This window comes from Gekko japonicus, unplaced genomic scaffold (genome assembly GCF_001447785.1).
Source record: "Gekko japonicus isolate JY-2015 unplaced genomic scaffold, Gekko_japonicus_V1.1 scaffold31, whole genome shotgun sequence".
Classification (NCBI taxonomy): Eukaryota; Metazoa; Chordata; class Lepidosauria; order Squamata; family Gekkonidae; genus Gekko; species Gekko japonicus.
In genome coordinates, this window is record NW_015161404.1 from 2,486,281 (window position 1) to 2,510,880 (window position 24,600).

Consider the following 24,600-nt stretch of genomic DNA (forward strand, 5'->3'; position numbering starts at 1 on the left):
TCCAAGCTTCCCCAATGGTTTTGACCCTTTCTACTTTTCCTTTCAGTTTTTTCTTCACATGTCCCCTCATATCAGAGAAGTTACCCCTTTTAAAGTTAAAAGTGGTTGTGTCGGTCTTTTTGGGCAACTCCCTATTTATACAAATGTTGAACTTAATAACATTATGGTCACTGTTCCCAAGTGGTGCAATCACTTTTACATCTCTCACCAGGTCTTGGGCATTAGTTAGGACGAAATCCAGGATCGCCTCTCCCCTGGTAGGTTCTGTGACCATCTGCTCCATAGCATAATCATTAAGAGTATCTAGAAACTCAATCTCTTTTTCCCGACTAGAACACATATTGACCCAATCAATGTGTGGGTAGTTGAAATCACCTATTATGACAGGTTTTTGTCTAGCCGCTATCTTTAATTCATTAATCATTTTATAATCCTCCTCTATCTTTTGATCTGGTTTATGATAAATCCTACAATATTATTATTGTAGCTTAATAATGACAAAGTTAAACCCATTATATGGCTTACTATCCTCTGGATAAAAAACCGAGAAGGTATTTCAAAGGTGCTGTGGAAAGTAGATTTATTTTTAAAGCATGCCCTACATGTTTCAAGCCACCTTTTTTATCAAGGTTATTTCTCTATGTTTTACATAAAGAGACCAGTTTTTTTCTTTTATATGTGTTCTTTCCTGTGTGCCCTAGGAAAGCTGAATGCAGATACAAGAAGAAAGCTTGTCTTTTATGTAAATAATAAAGGACAGTGGCTTGAAACATGTTGGGTGAACTTTACAAATAAATCAATTTTCCACAGCTTCTTTGTACTTTCCCAGACACAATCTAGCACAGAGTTACTTAAGGTGACTGACATCAATTACCTTAAGAATGCCTACCTGAGTTTAGATTGTAGTCTTCATATTTACCTAGCTTTAAGGGCCCAAAGCACTAAAAGTAAAAAAGTGACACATCCCCAGGACATTATTAACCTCAGAGCTTTAGTACTTTATGAATATAATTATATGAATGATGAGTGATGATGTCACTTTGAGATGCCATATGCAATATTTGCTATCCCATTTCAAAAGGGAGTACAGACTGACTGAAATTGGGATATAGTCTAGGAAAATCCTAAACCAATTATTGTAAAGAGTTGTCACTTATTCCAGATCATCATAGGTTGACTGTAGTTCCATACAACCCAACATTTTTTTTAAAATCCACTCTCCAAGTACCTATAGACTGTGATGGATTTCTCTTTCTAAAACCACAGCTCAAAATATTCCTTTTTTTTTTTTGAAGGAACACTCCTGATGAGGTGAGATATGGGTAGAAACATTCATGGCCTTACCTTTCATCTCCTGAGCCCACTGTTGAAAGAGGCTGTACCTGGGCTGTAGGGTTATGTGGGCTGCCCTGTACATTGTGGCCTGGTGAAGAGTGGCTCATGGAGTGGGACGGAAGCCCAATACCAGCAGCGGTTCCACTTTGACTTGAATGAGAGCTGGAGAACAGTGCAGCTGAAATGAGGGTAAAAATACTCATGAAAGGTGCATTTTCAGATCTTTCATATGTCAAGGATACCATTTAGTTTTCAGAAGTAATTTTAGGCAGAAGCTCTAGCTGTGAAAATTGCAGTAATCAAAAAAGTGGCAACTTTAAAAATAATGAATAAGAAAACTGTGCATTGGGTCTAAACTTCCCATTCTCTGAGCAGAATGAAGCTTCCACTCACGCAAGAAAATTGAACCTTTTCAGCTGATTCCTCCTTCCCCCTTCTGTTACTCTTACATTCAGAGAATTTGTCTGCTGAGCTCACTCCATTTGTGCAAGAATGAGGGAGGATGCTTCCTGCCAAGTCTCTCTTCTTGCTGAAGCCTGATACTGCATGACTATTCCGGAGTGTCCCCTGAAGGAGCAGCTTTTGGGGGGCACAGAGAACTATGTTGGAGGACGGTCTGATAAAAATCACTTCAGTAAATCTGTGACATCCACAGAAGCATTGCATCTGATCCTGTGTTGCTGATTTTACTATTATTTACTGCATTTATACCCCATCTTTCTCCCAAGGGAGGATGCAGAGTAGTTTACATTGTTCTCCCCCCCATTCATTTTATCCTCACAACAACCCTATGAGGTAGGTTAGGCTGAGAGTGGGTTATTGGCCCATGGTCACCCAGTGAGCCTCCATGGCAGAGTGCGAATTCAGACCTTGGTCTCCCAGATCCTGGTCTGACACTCTAACCACTACACCACACTGGGCTTTTCTACATGTGTTACTCTCTCACTTGTGTGCCCCTGTTGTGTCATCTTTTTTCTGCACATGTTTTGCTCCCTCTAATGGTCGCTTTGATATTTCATCACTATATCACCAGTGTATTCCATTCTGAAAACTTTAAAAGTGCAGGGAAATAAACTGGAGGTACAGTGATGAAATAGTGAGGCAACCACTAGAGGGAGCAAAATACATACAGAAATGGAGGGACACTGACTCAGTAAAGGAACGCAAGTGACAAAAACAAGACATGCGGAATAGCCCACTGACTCTCTAGACAGAAGAACTGGATTATGTATCCAACAACTGGTGAACTTAACCTAAATCTTAATGGATGGAATACATGTGAAACAGAGCATATGTGGGACAATTTTCTTTCTTGAAAGACACTGGACTTTTGAGGGCCTGCCAAATAGTTATAAGAGGGTACAAGTAAGGAAATCTGACCTCATGAAAATTATTCTACATGTGTAATTACAGGAAAATATGACATCTGACAATTTTAATAACATTTTTCACTACAGTATCTTTCTGAATCATTAAAAAAAACCCTTATGGCTTTGGGAGATTTGTGCCCATTTCCACATTTTTCTGACATTATTGCACTGGAAGAAAATTTAAGAAGTTTTCTTAAATAACAGTTGTCAGTGCTAAGAGGCAACAAGAATCCTCTTTTCCTAGAATTCACGAAGCACCAAATCAGTCTCTTGTGAATATACAATGCATGCACTCAGTAAAGTAGGTCATTTCCTGCTTCTTCAGTAAGCGTGAGGACTAGAATGTTGTGCAATAATCCCTTTAAAAAGGAAATAAGTAACCTGAAAAAATAAATGCTCACTGTTCTTGCTGCCTTACCCAAGATGTTTATGCTGTGATATTTAAAAGAGAATTTTTGTAAGCTGGAACTCAAATTATACGTTTTTTTTAAAATGACAGTAACTGTGGTAAATATTTAGGACAAATTAAGCTGTAATTGTTAGTTCCTCATCACAAAGATGCTTACAAACACAAGTACTGTCCATTAGAAACATTGCTACATACAAATTTTGTATAGATGAGTTTTCATATTTAAGCATTCCAAAAACATGCAAAAAGAAATGATGTAAAGGTGATGGACAATGATACCTTGCACACAATTAAGAGATGAGAACCTACATTTTTAAACTGTTCCCAAATTAAAGCTTTTTAAAAAAATCTATTTTTTTTTCCTTTTAGCAGAGCAAGTACTCTGTAATTTAAAGAAACTTTTTTCCAAATGGGAAATTGCCACCTTTCCTCTCACAAATTACCAGTAATGTTGCAATTTATTTTCATGGGTATATTATTCTTAAATCAGTCCCCTGTCAATCTTTTCCAGATAAAAAGGCCTCTTCTACCTGATTACAAAATAAGCCAAGTATATAAATGCAGCAGACTTGCTTCACAGCTGTCATACAACTCCTCACTCTGGCCCTTTCAGAACAAAGTTTGCTGCTGGTTTTAAGCAAGTGAGTGTGAAATAAACAGGTGAATGTTGAGGGTTTCTGGAATTACTCAGTTGAATCAGCAGGTAAATCAACTGAGCAGATAAACTGAGTTTTCATTAAGTGATTATAGTCACTCAGGACAATTCTTTTATTGATTTTTTTCTTTAGTTTATTTTGGTTCTGGGGTATTCCTGTAAGAGAATAGGTTGCAAACTGTTAAAACAGACTTATAATAATGTGTTCTAAGCTTTTGTTTATTGATCTGTAAGTTTTTAACATTTCCTTCTCTATCTTGAAAAAGTGCCAACACTGTGGTTTGTGGTAATAAGCATATTTATTTACATCTAGTCAATTAACTAATCAATTCATAGATTAAAAAGCTGAAGACTATATAGACTATTCTTTTTTTTAAAAAGTTAACACATTCAGATAATTTATACACTCTTCTCATTTTTTAAAAAAATTATTGTTCACACGGTCAAGTAATTTAGCCATCCCTGAGGGTATGTCAAAGAGGATTTCTTTATTTAACGATTCATACATTGCTTCTGTTGAGGGGAAAGTATTTCCATGACCAACAGTGCAATCCTAAGCAGAGTTCTACCCTTCAATGGAGTTCAATGGATTTACAAAGGTGTAATGCTGTTCAGGACTGCCCTGTGAAAAACTTATACTACACCACATTCCTATGCACATCTACGCAAGTAAGTTTCATTGTCTTTAGTGGGGCTTAAAGGTAAAGGTTTCCCTTGCTCAAAAGCCAGTCAAATCCGACTCTAGGGTTGTGGTGCTCATCTCCGTTTCCAAGCCGAAGAGCCAGCGCTGTCCAAAGATGTTTCTGTGGTCATGTGGCCAGCATGACTAAACGCCAAGGTGCACGGAACGCTGTTACCGTCCCACTGAAGTGATACCTATTTATCTACTTGCAATTTCTTGCTTTCGAACTGCTAGGATGACAGGAACTGGAACCAGAGATGGGAGCTCACTCCTGTCATGCGGCACTCGGGTCTCAAACTGCTGAACTACCGACCTTCCAGCCTGCAGTTCAGCGTCTTAACCTTAGTGGGGCTTACTTCCAAGTAAATGTCCATTGGATTGCAGCATTAATGGCAATTTATGTCGCTTACTTGCTATATTTAAAAAATTACTATTTCCAGCATTGGAAATAGGAAATAACCATAACATATACTCAGCCAACAGAACAAAAATGCCTATAGTCCCTCCCTTTATCATAAATCAGACTGTCCTGTACATCAGACACGGCAATCCCATTAAAGTCAATGGGACATAAATAAATATGTTTAGGATCTACTGGGGAATACGATTTAAAGTATATTTATATCAAGTGCCATCAATAACGCATGGCTCTTCTCCGTTTCTTTTTTACATGGTGGTGTAAGAGTTCAGAAAGGAATAACCTACAATCCTTTCAGTCTGGTAAGAGTTAGCCTTATGAATGGCAGGGATCTAATGTAATGACCTTCAGTTTTAGCAAGACTCTTAGATTTTAATCCAGACCCCACACTTTATTGCTTTGGGGATTTCTCTGGCTCTTAATCACAAAAGCAATAAGAGTTTCCAATATGTTCATCTGCCGCACTTAATCAATTGTTCCAGCTGCCAATCACTAGAAATATCTGAAGGCAAAGTTAAATGATATCAACCAGCCAACAAAACAGCTGTGACCTCTTGGGAACACGGAAGGGCCGAAGCAGTGAACTTCACCCTTTCCTCAGGCATCTCTGACATGTTGTATATTGTATCACAGCAGGTCTGCCATTACTGCAATGCATGCTGGCAGAGCAGAGAAATTTTATATTGGTGCTTTTCTCTCTTAGCTGTTAGCTTTGGGAACTGTTGTGAGGGCCATAGCCCAGACACTCCACATAAATCATAAAAGCTATCTCACTAGAGCAACATGGGAGATATACAGTGAGCCCTCTGTAATTGCATAATAATGTCTTCATGTATCAGCATCTTCATTATGATGAAAGTGCCCAGGATACATTGTGCATCCTTCATTTGGTACTAGCTATCTAGTCTAATTTCTGATGTCTGTAGGGAAAAAAAAAGCTAGCAAATTTGTATGTGTATCAATTAATCTTTCATTTGATACTAAGCTGTTCCTTATCATTACTATCTCTGTGATCAGTTCCAAAGGGCTCCTTCACTTTTAATGGTTTAGTAGAAGAAGTTAACCTAGAGCTAGAAGATGGGGTATCCACAGAAAGAAGGGAGTGGGTTTTCAAGCAAAGCAGAGGCCAAACTCTAAACAGCAATGTTGTGGTTATTTCCATACATGCTGTGTGATTACAATTTTTTTTGTAAACAGAACTTCTTGTACTTGGGGAAGTTTCAAGAGTGCCTGAATACTATACAGCAACTTGATTTTTTAATCAAAAACTCAAGAGTACCATTGTGTATGTATGTGCCTTCAAGGTGCAATTATCTTATGGCAAGGAGCTTTCAAGGCAAGTGAGAAGCAAACACAAGTTTGCACAAGTCCCACTACACCACTGAAAAAGTCTATCTATATGGATTTTCAGAATATCTGTATGCCCCCCTCATTTTGAAAGTTAATAACCAGTAAAAACCAGTAAAAGCTGTAGCAAAAATAGCCTGAGGATTCCTCTGTTCCATAAGCATTCCATTCTAGATTGTTCCTTTTTGTTAAGAAACAAAAACCTAGAAAATCATGTTGCAGTTCTAGCCACCATAGTTTTTGAGAAGTGTGCAACAAAAATGCTGTGCCACCTGCATCCATGAAGGACAAGTATCTTAACTACAAGGCTATCCAAACAATAATATTGAAAAACTATTCCATTTAGTTTTGATTTCCTCCCCCCTTGGTGAATTAAATTATATTTCTAAGGCCTACTCCTTCTTTGTTTCCTTCTTTCTTTTTTATTTGATAGATTCACACATGGTACTTTATGTGCAACCAAGATAAGTAATTGCTGAAAATTATAAGTGAACTGAGTATTTGTCCTTGAACTGTACTCTGGTTAATTATGGCGAAACAATGCTGCTTGCCTTTTGTGTGCCAAGATAAAAAGCAAATAAGCATGTTCAGTGATTGATAACTATATAATTGAATACTCAAATGCATTTTAGGTAACCTACAGTGAAATCCTATGCAGAAGTACCCCAGTCTGACTATTGATTTCAATCTACTTAGCCTGGAGAAACTCTAGATAGAATTACTTTATGATATGTAATAGTTTGCATTTGTTACCATCTAGTTACTAAAGGTAATGATGTCCTGCCCTTCCATCCTAATAAAGATCCTGAGGTGGATTTACAAGGTTTAAAAACAACCTAATCAAGGGTAAATTCAGGTGGGTAACTGTGTTGGTCTGAAGCAGCAGAACCTTACATTCTACTATTCATTACATTACATTACAATCTACTATTCTAAATAAGAAATAAAATAAAATAAAGAGCAGCTATGGTGCTTATGGGGGATTGGTGAGCCCTCTGTATTCTAACCAATCCCCCAGAAGGGCCATATGTACTCTATTTTATTTTATTTCTTATTTGGAAAAATAGATTAGAATAGTGGATTGTTATGTAACATAATGAATAATAGAATGTAATGTATTTTGGAATGGTAGACTGGAAAGTATTTCTCTGCTCTAGGGACAGGAGAGATAACTCTACACACAATCGCCCCTCTTCAAAGAAGAAGATGTTGTAAGGTCACCTCCATGCTTGAGAGGAGACGGATGGAGTGCAATGATAGGGTCTCAGTTAATTACTCTCAGCAGTCCACAATTAAGGATATATCTGCCCATCAATCTCCAATTTCGATATATTTATTTACTTCACTATGTGTTCCCCAGAATTAAACCCAAACAAATGGTAACCATATAAATAAAGCTTGTTATTCCTTTTTGGTCCTTGAATCTGTTAAACATACTCATTATGCTGTATGCTAATTTACTGCTCACCCTCTACCTATATGCATGGACTGGTAATTTCCATTTCATTGTATCTTAAATACTGTGCATGCACACAAAAGCTTATACCTTGAATTTAACTTTGTTGGTCTTAAATGTGCCCCTGGACTCAAACTGTAGTCAAGGGTAAGTTGTTTTTTAAAGGTACACAATAAAAAAGCGGACAACAATTCCAAGCTGTAAAAAGCAGGCACAGATGCTGCCCCGCACTAGTGGAATGAGCACCTGGACTGGTGGAGTGAGCTCCCGGACGACATCAGAGCCCTGCGGGTCCTTCTGCAGATCCGCAGGGCCTGTAAAACAGAGCTCTTCCGCCAGGCTTTCAAGTAGGGTGCTGCCTTGACATCAATGGCCCTGGCTTTAACATTGACATCACCACTAGCCTGGCCGTAACGTCAACATCACCACCAGCCGGATGATTAACAGCCTGGCAGGAGCCTGGAGGCGGCCACTCAAAGGATGACAGAATGACGCCATCTTGTACTGTGGCCATGTGTTTTATATTGTAATCTTAATTTAATATTATTTTATTATATATATTGGAATTTTAATGTATGTATTTATAAACTTGCTGTTAGCCGCCCTGAACCCGCTATGGCGGGGAGGTGCGGAATATAAATATAAATAAATAAAAGCACAGTTTGACAGATTTTCAACAGCAGCAATATATTTTCAACCGTAACTGTTTATAACTATTTAGGAGGCACCACCATACTGTTTGGGAGGCATTCCCAGTGCTATCAAGGTGGTAGAGAAACATGGAGAAGGACATTAATGATGATGATCTTCATGCCCATGTTCCCTCTGTATAATAGAAGGTGGTTCTTGATACTGTGACCCAAGGCTAACGTCATTTTTGTTTAGACAAATTTACTGGAAACCAATGTAGATGAAGCAAAATAGAAGTAATATCCTGCCAGCTTTTCACCCCTACCAATGCTTTGCCATCTGTATTTCCAGTCAGCTGCAGTTTCTGAACACCTTTCAAAGTGTAGTAGTATAGTCTGGATATCACTAAGAAATTAATAACTATGGTCAGATTCCCTACTATCTAGAAAGGGGTACAACTACAAAATGAAACTGTCTAAAAGAACTCCTGGGCAGGTGTCAATCCCAGAACAGTCGCAGATCCAGGAACCCTACTCCAACCTGCACGTTCAAAAGCAGTGCAACTCCATTCACAGTAAAGGGGCAATATCTGCCCCAGGTCAGTCATCTTTGCAGCTAAGAATAACTTCATCTTGTCTGGATTAAATTCTAGTTTAATACATTAAAATTGCTATCACTGGCAAAGAGTGATGAAGTGAATAAAACAGAATAAATAAATATTCTGGAATGGAAAATGTTCAGAAGTGTTGTCAACTAAAGGATTTTAAATATGTATAGGCTAATAACAAATTAATCATATTGTCTTCTAGACTATTTACCCCAATACCAAATATCCATGAAACTTTCCTGTACAAAATAAAGACTTCTGTCATAGTGTCATGGACTGGAAAGAAACAGGGACAAAATCCAGTCAAAATGAAGCAATGTGAAGTCCCTTTGCTTTCTATGGGAAAACTGAATTAACTTCCTACCTGTGAAATCAATGGAAAATCAAAGTGCTTAACTTTGGCAAGCTTATGCCTATATCCTTCAAGAACTTTCCAGAATAATTCAAGCTTCTTATGCTTTTATTGATCATTAATGATTTAGAGAATGATGTGCTAGGTCAAGGCGTATCTTCCTCCTATACCTGTATAAATGTCATGCACAGGTCCTGGTGATCGTCTGATGGTGCTATCTGAAGTGTCATGTGGAGATGGGGATGGCTGGAGAGGATGGATAGTGAGACAGTCATTGAGGATGTCTTGGTCAAGCTCTGTACTCGAGCGCAACTGAAACACAAGTGCACACACACAAAAAGAAAATCATAGTTGTGAGGAAAGAACCAGCATAAATTGATGGCTGAGATCAGCAAATTGCATGAAAGACAGTCTGGTATTTAAGAGAGTACAAAATAAGTATTCTCAACATAATAATCATAATAGTAGCTTCTATAAAGAATTTTAGCGTGTTCAGAGTACTTCACATACATTGTGCTTTGACCACACTTTAAAGGACAGACTGAGCTACAATAACCCCTCAAAAATAAATCATAATTTATTGGAAACTGTAGAATATACTAGTGGTGAACTTCCAGTTTTGTCACAGTATGTCTCAAGCATGGTACCGGTGTAACTTATCCTTGTAGTGGTGGTGGTGGTGATTGACATGTCTTGTTTAAAACTGTAACTCCTAATGGGGGAAAGTATTTTAAATAAATAATATGACTTACACAAACAGAGTTCCTGAACAAGGGCACACGAATTCAGCAAGCTGCAGCACTCCTGGCTTGATAATTTTATCTCCAAACCCGAATAAAGGAATTGGTACTTGGTGAGAAAATGTTCCCCATGGTATATTTTGAATACCAGCTATATTCTTTTCCATTGATAATGTGCAGCTCCCTCTGTCTGCCAAGAATAGAGCTGACTACGAGGGCTTCCGGTCTGGCTAAGATGGAGGACTGAAGCGTTTCGCGATCGTGCGAAGCGAGCGACGGCCACTTTCGACAGTTTGGGCAATATACAGCCCAACACATCACTCCCCAGCGAGGGGGGGGGACAAGCAGGCAGCAGCGCCCTAGAGGGAGTGTGAGGTTGGCGTAATCCAGCTTCGGAAGAAGCTGAATTGGGCTTTGACCTCCTCCCACGAAGAAGGCAAGTGCCAAGCAACTCTATAGTGGCCGATCGAGCCGGGATACCGGCATAAATTCTTCGTCAGCAGACTTCTTTGAAGAAGGACAACAACTGTGAGTTAAAAGAAACAATGCGAAACCCGTTTTGAACGTGCTAGATAACAAAAACGTGCCGCTTACCTGAACTGAGTTTGGAGTCAATTTGAATTAAGCGGTTGAGCGGAAAATGAATAGTAAATCCCAGAAATCCGATTCCGGAGAGAAAAAAGTTGATTGAAGCCTTTAAAAACTGTAAAAACGCTTATTGTTTAACATTCCTGTGGTGAAGATGGAGCCGTGTGCGCAACTGTAAAATCGAAACTCACGAACAATAGCGTGGGAAGAGCAGGCTGGTGTCACAAAGAAAGAGGTCCGTGTGAAACATCCAGGAAGTTGAATTCCTAGACGGGCATTAGCGAAAGGAAGACAGTGGAACTTTTAAAGGTGCCGGACCGGAAACTGGGAATGGGGTAGACAATTGATAGAATGAAATGTTTTACATGTTGTATTCCTGAGAAAATAAAAAATTTGTTTACCAAAAAAAAAAGAATAGAGCTGACTACATGAAGGCACTAGGAAGCATGTAGAATGAATAAGAATGAGTGAAATCATGACCTAGGAAATCCAGGGCTATTTTTGGGCAGGAACGCACAGGAACGGAGTTCCGGCTGGCTCCCAAGTTGGCCACGCCCAGCAGGAACTCATTAGCATAATGGGCCACACCCAACAGCAGAAACTCATTAGGATTGGCTACATATGGGGTGTGTGGCCTAACATGCAAAAGAGTTCCTGCTACAAAAAAGCCCTGGGTTTTGACAACAAACAAGGTAAACAGAATAACAAGCAAAAGGTGGGTGTGGCTGGATAACCACACTTCTGGTAACATGGGGGTGCAGCCTAATGTGCTAATGAGCTGTGCTGTCAGGGGTGTGGCCCAATATGCTAATGAGTTCCTGCTGTTGGGTGTGGCCTATTATGCTAATGAGTTCCTGCTGGGCTTTTTCGACAAAAAGAGCCCTGGGAAATACTCTGTGCTGACTTTCCCTATGAAACATTTTGGAATATTGACTACAATTGTCATAGAGTCCATGTGAGGATTATGAAGAGCCCAGATCTTGTTACGGCTAGCTCAGATAAGACTAGAAATATCAAAGTTTTTATTAGAACTAACCAATATATCACAAAGTTGTAAACAAGCTTTAGAGTGCTCCAGAACTCTTTGACAAACCACTGGTTTCCATTTGAAAGGTTTGAAAGTGAATAAAGGATGTATTGCAGGTTTAAGTGCCTTAGGTGATATTGAGGTTAGGATTAGGTAATGCTGGATGCAAGACGGGAATGGTCCTGCTCTGACCTGGTATTTTTGGCCACTGTGTGACAGAGTGTTGGACTAGATGGGCCATTGGCTTGATCCAGCATTGGCCTCTCTTATGTTCTTATGACCTACAGGCCCTGTTCTACCCTGCCCTCCAAGGTTTTCCCAACACTGGGAGGGGCTTTTTTCTCTCTCTCTCTGTTCGACTGCTGCCGCCACCTGACCTTTATAGGAATTGCCCACTGGGAGGGTCAGGACTCCCAGCTTACCTTCCAAGTTCTGAGGACTTGCCTCTGTGTCTCCTGCTACCCAGTGCCTGGTTACCATGGGGACAGCTTACTGCCTCATGAACCACTGGGGGTTAGCCACTTGCCAACTGATTGCCCTCTGAAGAAGTGTGCATGTTCACAAAACCTTATACCCAGAATTAAACCTTTGTTGGTCTTAAAGGTGTCACTGGACTCAAACTTTGTTCTGTTGCTTCAGTCCAACATGGCTCTGTCCACCTGAATCAGGTTTCAAGACTGCCATTCTCCCTTTGAAAATATAATGTGATCAGTCAGAGCCATAGATACTATAATTTAGAAGGACTGGGGCTTCATGGGGCTGGGGCTCCTTTGGATCTCATGCTACAGTGCTATCTTTTTCACAGTCCGTTCCATACTAATAGCAGTGCAATCCTATGCAGAGTCTCTGCCCATTGGATTGCATAGGCTTGCATGGTGAACTTTCTATGTCTTCAGAAAGAAGACTGCAAAACAATACTATTAATTACTATTAGATCAACTTTTGTAAGGGAAGTTTAGAGTTTATTGAATGCTTAATTTGTTGCACAAATCTAAAGGAATTCTTAAAAGATTTACCATGATTTCGTGAGATCTTCAGTTATTTAGCTCTTACTTAAAACCAGCTTTAGGACTCAGATGTTTCTCATGCTATAACCATGAACTCTGCTCTCCATTACTCAACAGTGCTGACTGCTATTATGCGTGCATATTCCTGAGGTCAAAGACCGCGACGTTATCCTTACCCATATTCTTAGTGTAAGTCTTGCCACGGGTGATAATTGCTGTGGAACATTGTTCATAAAAAAGAGTAACCTTTCCAAGAAAGATTCAAGGTTAAAGTTACCCTATATTTATACCTTTTCAATCCTTTTCAACTTAGCTTGGTGGCAATTCTTCCATGCTTCTTATTCAAAGTGTGAAGATGTTCTAGTTCCTTTATAGGCATCACAAGTATGTGTAATTGGGTTCAGAGTAAGGGGTGAGGGGATAATAAGGAATGAACTAAACAAAAGTGTGGTTTGGAAGTTCACACTTTATAGAAGACTAGGCCTCTGAAATGCTCACAGGAATATGCATGAAATAAGCTTGCATACCGTCTAACATTTTGCAGATGAAAATAGGGAAAATATGCTTCAGTTTTCATGATAAAGATTACTGCCCAAGCCTCTAACTTGTTACACATTGCTGAAGGCCACACTCCATCTGCTATATGCTCTGTTAATTTATGCTACAATTACCCGTCTTCCAGTGACTTAAAAACTAGGAAACTGTTCATTATAAAAACACAATTGTCCTACGCTAATGGCAACTTAATGCTTGAGCATATGCATTTTACATAAATGTGCTGATGAATGACAACTTTATGTTAGCATACATTTTGTTAGTCTTTAAGGTGCCACTGCACTTCTGTTCTATTTTTATGGAGAATTAGGAATCACAGAGGGTGTTACTTTAACTTTACATATAGTATAGAGTTTATTACACACATTCAAATGGTAGTTTAAAAAAGCATGACTGACTGCTCTCTCTCTCTCTCTCTCTCTCTCTCTCTCTCTCTCTCTCTTGTAAAGCTGATGCATGACTGGGATAGTGCAAGTGGGAAAAGCAGCTTGTGAAAGGAGGGGGGGATGTACTGGCTAGGAAAGGGTTAAGTGCTTTCTGCCTTTCATTAAACATTTGCATGTAACACAGGCCCGAAGCTAACAACTTTTTGCTCAGGGGGCCCATATTTTTCTTAGGGGGGCCACTACCAATGTTCCCTCTAAGCTGTGGAGTTTTCTGAGCAAAACTTCTACTTTGTGAGCTACTGCCATTAAAGCTGTGAGTGAGCGATTTGGCTACAGCATAAATTAGTTTGCTCTGGAGCCCTCCTTCCTGAGCCAAGGCCAAAAGATGTGAGCTAGAGGCTAAAAACTGTGCGCTAGCTCACACTAACTCAGCTTAGAGGGAACACTGTCTGTGAGGTAGGTGGGGCTGAGAGGGCTCTTTCCAGAACTGCCCTTTCAAGAACAGCTCTGAAAAAAGTTGTAACTGACCCAAGGTCACCCAGCAGGTGCAAGTGAAGGAGAGGGGAATCAAACTCGGTTCTCCCAGATTAGAGTCTGTGCACTTAACCACTACCCCAAACTGGCTCTCAGAGACAGAGATGGCCAGGTAGACAGACAGATGGACAGGCAGAGACAGATGCCCTTCCCACCACGGCATGGCAAGCCGTCGAGGACACGCTTCCCTAGCGAGCCAGCAGAGGAGGAGGGGGGGATGCTGCGGGGAAAGGGCAATAGCAGCTGAGCTGTTGCACCGCCGGTCCACAAAGAAAGCAGGGAGGGGAGGCTCCAGCCAGTCCTGGAGGGGTTATGATCCCCGTGCCACAAACGCAATGCTGCCCGGCTCATAGCCCGAACCCGCACTGGCGGCGGCTCAGAAAGCCCTCAGTTGCTGTGAGCCCCGCTGCTGCCACTGCTGGCACATCTGGGAGGCATCCAGGTGGGGAGAGAAGTGTCTCTTTCGCCACTCCTCCTCCCTCCATTCCTGGAATGCAGCGGCCAACTTTCTGAGAGACGCCGGTGCCTTCCCACCAGTTGCCACCCCTCCCTGGGGGATGCTGCCCTGCCTCCCCGGGAGCACCATGCCCTGCAAAGGAGGGGGGGCAGTTTCCTGGGAATCGGACGGGGGGGGACTACAACAACCTTTCTCTCTCTCCCTTTCTCTCTCCCTCCCTCCCCCCATCAATCCTGAGCAGCCAAACCGGTCAGCTCCAAAACCCGGCGCCTCCCCCCCCCAATCCCTCCTTTCCTGTCCATCTCCTCTCTCTCTCTCTCTCCCTCCCCAGGGCCGAAGGAAGGCGCTCAGTCCGCCACGACCACCGCGCCCCAAGGCGACCGGCTCCCACTGCCACCTCCTTCTCCAGCATCCCACAGGCGCTACGCCGCCCGCCCGGGTGATCCTTCCCCTCCACCCCACCCGCCACTTTCTTAAGCCAGGGCACTGCCGGGCCTCTCCCCTCTAAGGAAGGGGGAGAGGGGTTTGGTCCTGTGGGAACGTCAGGGCTTTGCTTTCACTTTCCCACAGGGCTGTTTATCCGACCGCTCCTGCAAGACTGGAGTGGCGCTCTCATTCTAAACATTCATTCTAAACATTCCTCCTCTCCCTTCCGGATCGCCGCCGCTCTAAACAACTTCACAGTTTAACCCAACAGAGGGAGGGAGGGAGGGGGAGCTTTAACCCACCCCGCCCGTGCCGCTGTCCCCAGCCACGAGGGCGCACTTGAAAATAAGGTCTGCAATACACACACAACATCGCGGGATAGTTTTGCCATTGAGCGGGCAATTGCACGTCTGCAAACTGCCGCCCCGACCTCTGGCATCCCGCAGGCGCTACGCCAGCCACCCAGGCGATCCTCCCCTTCACCCCACCCGCTGCTTTCTTAAGCCAGGGCACTGCCAGGCCTCTCCAAGGCTAGGAGGCTGGCCAGGTGGCGGGGAGCAGCAGCAGCGGTGGGTCTCCTTGGGAGGAGGAGAAGGCAAAGTTGCCAGAAGGCTCGGCCTCCTCCTCCTCATCCTCCGTGGCCAGGCAGGGGGCAGTGGGATGCTGGAGAAGGAGGCGGTGGTGGCAACCACAACCGGTGGCAGCGCTGACCTTGGAGGGTGGTGGCATCGAGGGGCGGGGGGAGGAGTGGGGAGCAGAGGAGGGGGAGGGGTTCCGCAAAACTCACGGGGGGTGGGCCCCAAGGGCCCCATGCAGGCTACGGGCCTGATGTAACATTTAGTTAGATCCTGAGGCTCAGCAATATGAGTTCTCACAGAATGCCCCACTGACTTTTTAGCACCACTCTGCTTTGGGCCCTTGAAGATGTCAAGCCACTTGGTGGCTATCCTAGGTTTCTCCCCGGTAGTGCACCACTCTCCTGAGCTCACAGAACTCCAGGAGGGGTCCCTTGCTTCTCTCTGGGTAATTACACTGCCACTAGCTGGTTTATTAGAGTATTTCCCACTAAGAGGGCCGGCACTCTGTCTGCATTGCTATTTATAGGATATGCCTAGTGCTTGTCTTTCTTTTGCTCTGACTAGCCTTCTCAGGGATGGCTTACTGCACTTGCACACTCCCATGGATCTAACAGTCTACTGACCAACTGCCTCCGTTCCCCTGGTACCCTTTTAGTAAAGTGTTTAAGTGGAGCTCATCATGGTTATGGAATACAAACTTTCAACATTCAAAGTAATAAGAAATTTATTAAAAATAAAATGACTGTGAGACAGGATTTTTTCACAGATATGTTCTTCGCTGATAATCAAGATATGTTAACTTATTTAACAATACATATCATTTTGACAAAACTACACCCAAAAAAATAACACAATGTGCATGCACATGATCGACACAGCAATGGATTGAGCGAGGTTACATACAAACATTCATCTATCTGTTGACTGACTGTTGTTATTCTAGGGTAGGCTGTTTACTCTTTAAGTTACAGCTTTCTATCAGTCATCCATTACTTTGAGTCAGTGTCCAGGCTGCCGGACCATTTGTTACTGCCACATGGCAATGGCAGCCATCCAGATAGATTCAAGATGGACCTAGCAAAATGAACCTGCAAAAATGGACCTTGTTCCCCTTGTCTCTGGGGAATTTAACTCCTTTATCTGCCTACCTCCTGGTGGGTCAGTCCTTCTTTTCCTGTCTTTCCCAGGAAGAGATACAATCTAGCATTTGGCCTCCCCAGTCTCTGTCCCCACCTAGGTGTCACATTCCTGCCAGGGTGTGAGATGACTAGAACCATCTGCATAACCAAGCTTTAACTACTGAGTCCTTAGAATAGCCATCAATGGGATGGGGTTACTAGAGAGCAATTAACCACTTTCCTGCTTCTTGTCATTGTACCATCAGAGAAACGTCTTAAAATGAGTGTGGGGATTTTGTAGCCCCAAACTCTCCATAGTCTAATATAGCCCAAAGTGGAGTGCATTTCTCCACAAAAGTAACTAAATTCTACCTATGCTCAAACTTGTTTACATTTTGCAAAGCCATCTAGTCCTAAACTAGATTTTAAAGTAGTAACACTGTCTTTAGCCCAACATGCTCATATAAATATTCTGCGCTTTTAGTTATAATTCACTTTTATCCTACAAATATTTACAGACCTGCTGTGATCAAAATCCTGCTAGATTGCACCTATTCTTTAGAAAAGAGGTATGAATGCCCACTGTAATAAGCTACCCTACTGAAGGATAAATTCATTTTGACCAACAAGCTTTGGATGCACACAGCCATTTCCAAGGTACTTGGAATGAATTCAAAGATGTAATGCAAACAAATTATCTACTTCTTGGTTTCTCCGAAATCTTTCATGTGAAATATAAGTTCCAAATAATATGTTTAATGTGAGACTCTTCAGTCACCCTGCTGATAATGCCTGCCAGTGCAAATGGAAATTTGAATTGTTCACAGGAGCAAAGGTTGGCTTGTCTAAGTATGTTAGAAACAATACACAATAGCAATTTATAATCTTTTCTTGACAGTTCTACTAACGTTTATAAAGGTCCAGAACAAGAGATGGAAATTCAACTCCCCTAATTTTCTCATTTCAGATATGATCAGATAAATCACCCAAGATTTAGCAAATCAAGTGGAAGTAATTAGGGGGGGATAAGGCCTTTAAATTCCTCAGTTTTAAGCCGCATTATATTTGAATGCAAGAACAGGTATTAATTTGGTTTGATGCTTGACACACTTCCCAAGACAAGGGATAACAATCAAAAGACCTTTTCTTTTGCATTTCTCTTATCATTGTTGTTTATCAGATTCAGGTGCGCTTCATAGAGACTCTGGTAGTCTTATTGTTCAGTGGAAATCAGATGCCACTAAACTGTAGTTCTGAATACACTTGACCAGTAGCTTGATATTTGTTCACTCATGCAGATAAGTTTATCAAAACATATTAGATGGAATAATACCCGAGTCAATGCCTGGACTCATATTTCCTAGTATTGTAGCATTTAAGAATCCAACTGATGACTGGAATTTTCCCTCTATTGATATTTATAAAGTTATACAAACATATATGAACCAATGACATAGCTTGGCGTGACAACCAAAGGAGATTTGGAATTATGGTAATCTCTCCAGATCAAGTCACACTGAGTCATAACACTCATGCTAGATATAGATAACGAAGGAAAACACAAAAATATCCTTAATTACTAGGGTTGCCAACAGGCTTGGAGGAAAAAAAAGTCTTGGCCCTCTAACAGAGCCTTTATGTGAGGAAATGGGCAGCTGAAGCTTTTTATGGCATGGAGGTGAACAACATGACTTGGTAAATAAAACCTGGCTGCACTTGCCCATAACGGGTGTTCATTGGGTGTTCTTCTGTGCAGGCACAAAAGAGAACTGCACATGCATGGGTCAGCCACAGATGTTTTAAATGCTCCTGACAGCACAAGGCACTCTCCCATGCTTTGCTGTGGTAACCCACCAAAAAAGCCTATAAAAGGAGGGAAAGGAGTCTCCCTCCTTCAGGTGTCAGCTATGCTGCCATGGGGCTTTGGGAGTTCATTCTGTCTCTGGTTAATTGCTATTGCATTCCTATCTCTGCTGTTCTGCCTGTGCCGCAATGCTTATCTCTACAGATGTGCAGGAGGATGTTGTGTTGGAGGTTGTATTGTCTGGAAGTCTCCTATGTACTGTGAGAGACTACTGCTTCCCAGCGTTCGCCACCTAACGGTTTCCTAGCTGGTCCCGCGCACGGGAGGGTAGCTAATTGGCCCATGCCATGGGGGGGGGTGCATACGAATGCCCTATATCCTATTATGCTCAATGGGTTACCACCATTCTTAACAGTGCCTGTGTTACTGCATCTATAGCTTTGCAATAAAAGTATAACCGTTCCTGAATGTGTGTACTTCGTTGTAAGCTGTGGGTTCTGACATCAGGTCATTGAGATTGTTGTTGGAGAAGGTACAACTGGGAATCACCATAAGTGCTTACAACAGAGACAAAGAGAGGGATGTGTGCCCACACAAAATACTTGAAGAACAGTACAGGTAAGTGCAAACATGTTTTCATTGTTGTATCTTCTGTACAGTTCCACATGCGAGATTGCCAAGGAGATAGGAGTGATGGTTTTAATGAAACAAACTATTCAGGACAGCTCTGCCCACAGCAGAATCGCCTCTGGCATCTATGTTGGTCTCATTGTGTTTCACAAACATTGACAGCGTGGACCACATGGCTGCCTTACAAATGTCCTGGAGGGGAACTCCTCATCTGAAGACAAAAAGGCCTGAGATCTAGTGGAAGGAGCCATGATCGGAAAGGGCAGGAGATGCTGGCCTCTTTGTAATGTTCATGAATGAGACAGTATAAATAGATCGCATAACTCTTCTATACCAACCTACTCCAAATTTGTACGCATCTGGATTCCAGAATTAGAAAATATGGTGGCACAAGGTTTTCTCCCTTCAAACCAAATATATCAAAAATGAATGTATCTATACTGCGGTTCATTGTATAATATACTGTGGGTCATTACAGCTCATGACTACTCATTATAGATCAGTTAAATGCAGAATAAATTGCTCTCTTATATAGTTTCCTGTTTAACTTGTTTTTCAATGTCTGTTGTATATGGTTTTTACACTGTTTTAATATTTACATTGCATTTTAATCTGTAATGCCTAAACAATATGCAATAAAAGTGATTAAAAAATGAATGAGAAATATAATCCAACATGAAATTGTTTGAGAGGAAACTTTAGAACCATTCTTGGGTCCCTTAGAGGCTCCAAAAGGTTCTTGTCTGGCATGTGCTGTGCAATAAAAAATGGGGCATCAAACACATCTCCCATTAACTATAGAAACAAAATAATAGTAGTATGGTACCCTATAATAAGCTATATGGTAGAAAAAGACATCATTCCTAATAATCCCCTATACCATGATATGATGTATTTTTAATTTGATAAAGAGGGAACAACTCTAGGATGTATAAGTACTTTGATTTAACAAAATACTGAATGTGACAGATTTATAGTAGATTATAACAAATATGTGATATGAAATGGTATAATGATGATAAAAGGTTATGTGTGGTTGAACTGTTGAAAAGTTGTAATGTTTAAAGGGTTAATTTTAAAAAATGGGGCATGCTTTGCATCCAGAGAATAATACCTTTTCTTTATTATCATTTGGCAAGGGAACAAAGATGGGAAGTACTGTGTTAAGGTGGAAGGAGGAGACTGCCTTTGCAAGAAAGGGGAGATTGGGACAAAGTACAACCTTTTCATTATGAAACTTGAGGAAAGGAGGGTCCAAACTGAGTGCCTGAATCTCATTCACTCTCCTGGTAGAAGTGATAGCTACCAAGAAGGCAGTCTTAGGTGAAAGGAGTTGCAGAGAGCAGTTACCTTTGGCTGAAAGAGTTTAGACATAAGCTTTGAGAGGACTAGAGAAAGAGCGGGGAGAATGGTGGTGGTGGTGGAATAAAAGTTAGCCAATACTTTGAGGAAGGGTTTAGATTTGGATTGTGTGAAGATCAACTTTCTAGGTACAGAAAGAACAACTAGGGGGTCAATCCCTGATACAGCAGATCAGTGAAGTGACCTTTTCCATTTAGATAGTTAAGACCTCCTGGCGGAGTATTTTTTAGCCTCCAAGAGGATCTTTAGTGCTGATTGGGAAAACGTCAAGTTAGAGGTTGGATAAAGCAGACTGTGGAAGTGATGGTACAATACCTCTATGGACCATACCAGATCTGGGGCAGGGGGAGAGAATATATGTTCTGTTTCCTGCTGTGTGAACTAGAATGGAGAAACAGTTCTGCCTCGGCCAGTATGGGGTGATGAGGATGGCAGACATCCCTTCATGCAGCATTTTCATGAGGGTATAAGTGAATAAAGGAAGGGGGGGAAGACATAACATACATTGTTCTGCCAAGAGATTTGAAAAGCATTCTTGAGAGAAGACATGTCCCTCTTTGCCCTTGAACAAAAAGTTTTGCATTTCATGTTGAGGGAAGTGACAAATTGGCCAAAGAGGGAGTTCCCCATGTCAAGAACATGGAGATGAGAAATCCATTGGTGACAGACCATTCATGACTGTCCTGGAACAAATGGTTCAGAGCATCCACTAGGCCATTATCCCTTTCTGCTATATGAATGGCCTGGATACCCATTCCTAGATGAGAAAGGCCTCCTGTGCCACCTCACCTGTTTGAATAATGCTGTAGTGTTGTCCATATATACCTGGATATTTTCCCCCTGAACAAGGGGTAGACAAGCTGTCAGAGAAAATCCACTCTGAGTTTGAAGACATTATATGTGAATTGCTCTCATGAAGAAACCACAGCCCATTCACCTGACTGTCCAAACACGGAGCCCCCCAGACAGTGAGATTTCAGTGACTAGAGGCACATAAATGGGGGTAGGTAACATAAGAACATAAGAACATAAGAGACGCCAATGTTGGATCAGGCCAAAGGCCCATCCAGTCCAACACTCTGTGTCACACAGTGGCCAGAAATACCAGTGCCATCAGGAGGTCCAGCAGTGGGGCCAGGACATTAGAAGCCCTCCCCCTGTTGACCCCCCCCCAAGCACCAAGACAGAGCATCACTTGCCCCAGAGCCCCTAGCTATACCTTGTGGCTAATAGCCACTGATGGACCTCTGCTCCATATGCTTATCTAATTCCCTTTTGAAGCCGTCCATGCTTGTAGCACCCACCACTTCCTGTGGCAGTGAATTCCATGTGTTAATCACTCTTTGGGTGAAGAAAAAGCTATAATATCCTTTTTAAGGTGTGGTGCCCAGAACTGCACACAGTATTCCAAATGAGGTCTCACCATTGATTTATATAGGGGCATTATTATATTGGCTGATCTGTTTTCAATACCCTTCCTAATAATCCCCAGCATAGCATTGGCCTTCTTTATTGCAGTCACACACTGTCTCGACATTTTCAGTGAGTTATCCACTACAACTCCAAGATCTCTCTCTTGCTCAGTCTCTGCCAGTTCAGACCCCATCAATGTGTATTTATATTTAGGATTTTTGGCTCCAATGTGCATCACCTTGCACTTGGCCACATTGAACCCCATTTGCCATGTTGACGCCCACTCGCCCATCCTTGACAGATCCCCTTGGAGTGCCTCACAATCCTCACTGGTTTTCACCACCCTGAACAACTTTGTATCATCCGCAAATTTAGCCACTTCACTGCTTACTCCCATCTCCAAATCATTAATGAACAAGTTAAAAAGCAGTGGACCAAGTACTGATCCCTGCGGTACCCCACTGCTTACCACCCTCCACTGAGAAAATTGCCCACCTACACTCACTCTCTGTTTTCTATGAACTAGCCAGTTTTTGATCCATAAAAGGACTTGTCCTTCTATCCCATGATTTTTGAGCTTACTTAGGAGCCTTTGATGAGGAACTTTATCAAAAGCTTTCTGGAAGTCAAGGTAAATAATATCTATTGGATCCCCCTTGTCCACATGTTTGTTCACCCCCTCAAAGAACACTAATAGGTTAGTGAGACAAGATCTTCCCTTACAGAAACCGTGCTGAGTCTGCCTCAATAGGTTTTGTTCATCTATGTGCCTACTAATTCTTTCCTTAATAATGGTTTCCACCAATTTACCCGGTATCGACGTCAGACTGACTGGCCTGTAATTTCCCGGATCTCCTCTGGAACCCTTTTTAAAGATGGGAGTGACATTAGCTACCTTCCAATCCTCAGGAATGGAGGCAGATTTTAAGGAAAGATTACATATCTTTGTCAGGAGATCCACAAGTTCACATTTGAGTTCTTTCAGAACTCTCGGATGTATGCCATCTGGGCCTGGTGATTTTTCAGTTTTTAAGTTGTCTATCAGTTTTAGGACCTCCTCTCTCTCTGACTCAGGTCTTTCAACACCCCTCCTGAAATCAGTGGTTCTGGAGTGGGCAAGCACTTCTCATCTTCCACAGTGAAGACGGAGGCAAAAAATGCATTTAGCTTCTCAGCCATTTCCCTATCATCCTTCAATACTCCTTTTACCCCTTGGTCGTCCAAGGGCCCCACTGCCTCTTAAGAGGTTCTTAACAAGGAGATTCACCCTGTGGGACTACCATGTTAAAGTCTGAAAAATGTTTGTGAGGATTGTACTGGAAAAAGAACTATCCAGGTCATCAGTGGCATAAACCTAACAGCCTTTCTTGCTGTTTGGAAATAGCTTATTAAAATTCTGACAATCCTGTCCTTGGGAGGGTAAGCTAACTGAGGACAGTGCCCGCAAAAGTTATGCTTAGTGGGAGAGAGAACGGCCTTCTCTAAGTTCACCTGAAGGCTTAAATCTTGAAGGCTGTTCAGAATTAAGGAGCTGTGGGCCAACAGGATATCCCTGGATAGAGCTTTAATTAACCCATCATCTGGGTAAGGGAAGAGTTTGCACCGCTTCTCCCTGATTCGTGCAACCAACACTGCCACAAACTTTGTAAATACCCTTGAGCCTGAGGAGAGACCAAACAGGAGGACAGTGTACTGGAACATCTGGTGTCCACACAGGAAGAAATTTTCAGAAATCTTTCTTTAGTGAGATATGAAAGTAAGCATCTCAAAACTTTATGACTGTGAACAAAACATTTAATAGCAGGAAGATATCTCTGAGAGATTTCATGCAAAACTTTTTTGTAACTACAAGCTTATTTAAGAAACATAGCACCAGAATGGTCTCTGTGTTAGGGCTCCTTTTACTAAGAAGGAATTGACCTCCTGGAGGAGTAAAACAGGTGGACTCTACAACATAATCATGAAGCACAAAAGACAAAACCCATTTGACTAATAACCTCCCAGTTGTGAGTAAAGTAGGCCAGGTAGTCACCAAATGGATGGTGAGATGGACAGTCAAAATCCCTGCTTGTTCAACCCTTTAGGATCTTTGGGAGAACAACAGCCTTCCCTAGGCTTAGAGTAATATATTTTTTGACATGGTTGAGGTTTGGGGACTGAATGTGCATCTTGGGATGGTGGGTGAGGCTGTTGTGTAGTATATCTGAGGTACCTGTACCTGCCTGGGAAAACTCTGCTTTAAAGGATTGAGGTCAGTTGGAGACCTGGTTGCCATGCGATCCTCTTTAATCTTTTTAAGGGCAGAATCTGTGGTTGAGCTAAAAAGGTCAGTCCCCTCAGAAGGTAAATCATCTATCCCAGCTGTATTATAAAGATCTAGGGCTGTAGATTTCAACCAGGCATGCCTTCTCAAGGTTATCACAGGGCTGTTGACTTGGAAGAGCAATCAGACACATAACAGGCTGTCTAAATTTGTTGCGTAGACACCCTGAGGGGCTCTGTCTACAGTAATTTATTCCCACATCTTTTCTCTTCTGGGCTCAGGTCAAGACAAGGACCAAGATTTTTTTCACAGGAAGAGCTGGCACCTTCCCATTATGATTTTATAACTGCTCACATGGAAAGCCAAGGCAGAGAAGACATAAACCTTACACCCTAAGGTATCAGGTTTCCTGCTCTCCCTATCGAGCAGGGCACAGTGAGGAGGCCCTCCT

General features: G+C 42.0%; 1 protein-coding gene across 1 annotated transcript in view; it reads right to left on the reverse strand.

The window, feature by feature from the left end:
- The window catches only part of GLIS3 (GLIS family zinc finger 3), a 221,049-nt gene that overhangs the window by 42,253 nt on the left and 154,196 nt on the right, over nt 1–24,600 (reverse strand). Inside the window, exons 6-7 of the mRNA XM_015426024.1 lie at nt 9,432–9,573; nt 1,345–1,513 (exon numbers count right to left, since the gene is read on the reverse strand). Coding sequence (XP_015281510.1) covers nt 1,345–1,513; nt 9,432–9,573 — 311 coding nt within the window. The remainder of the gene's footprint in view (nt 1–1,344; nt 1,514–9,431; nt 9,574–24,600) is intronic.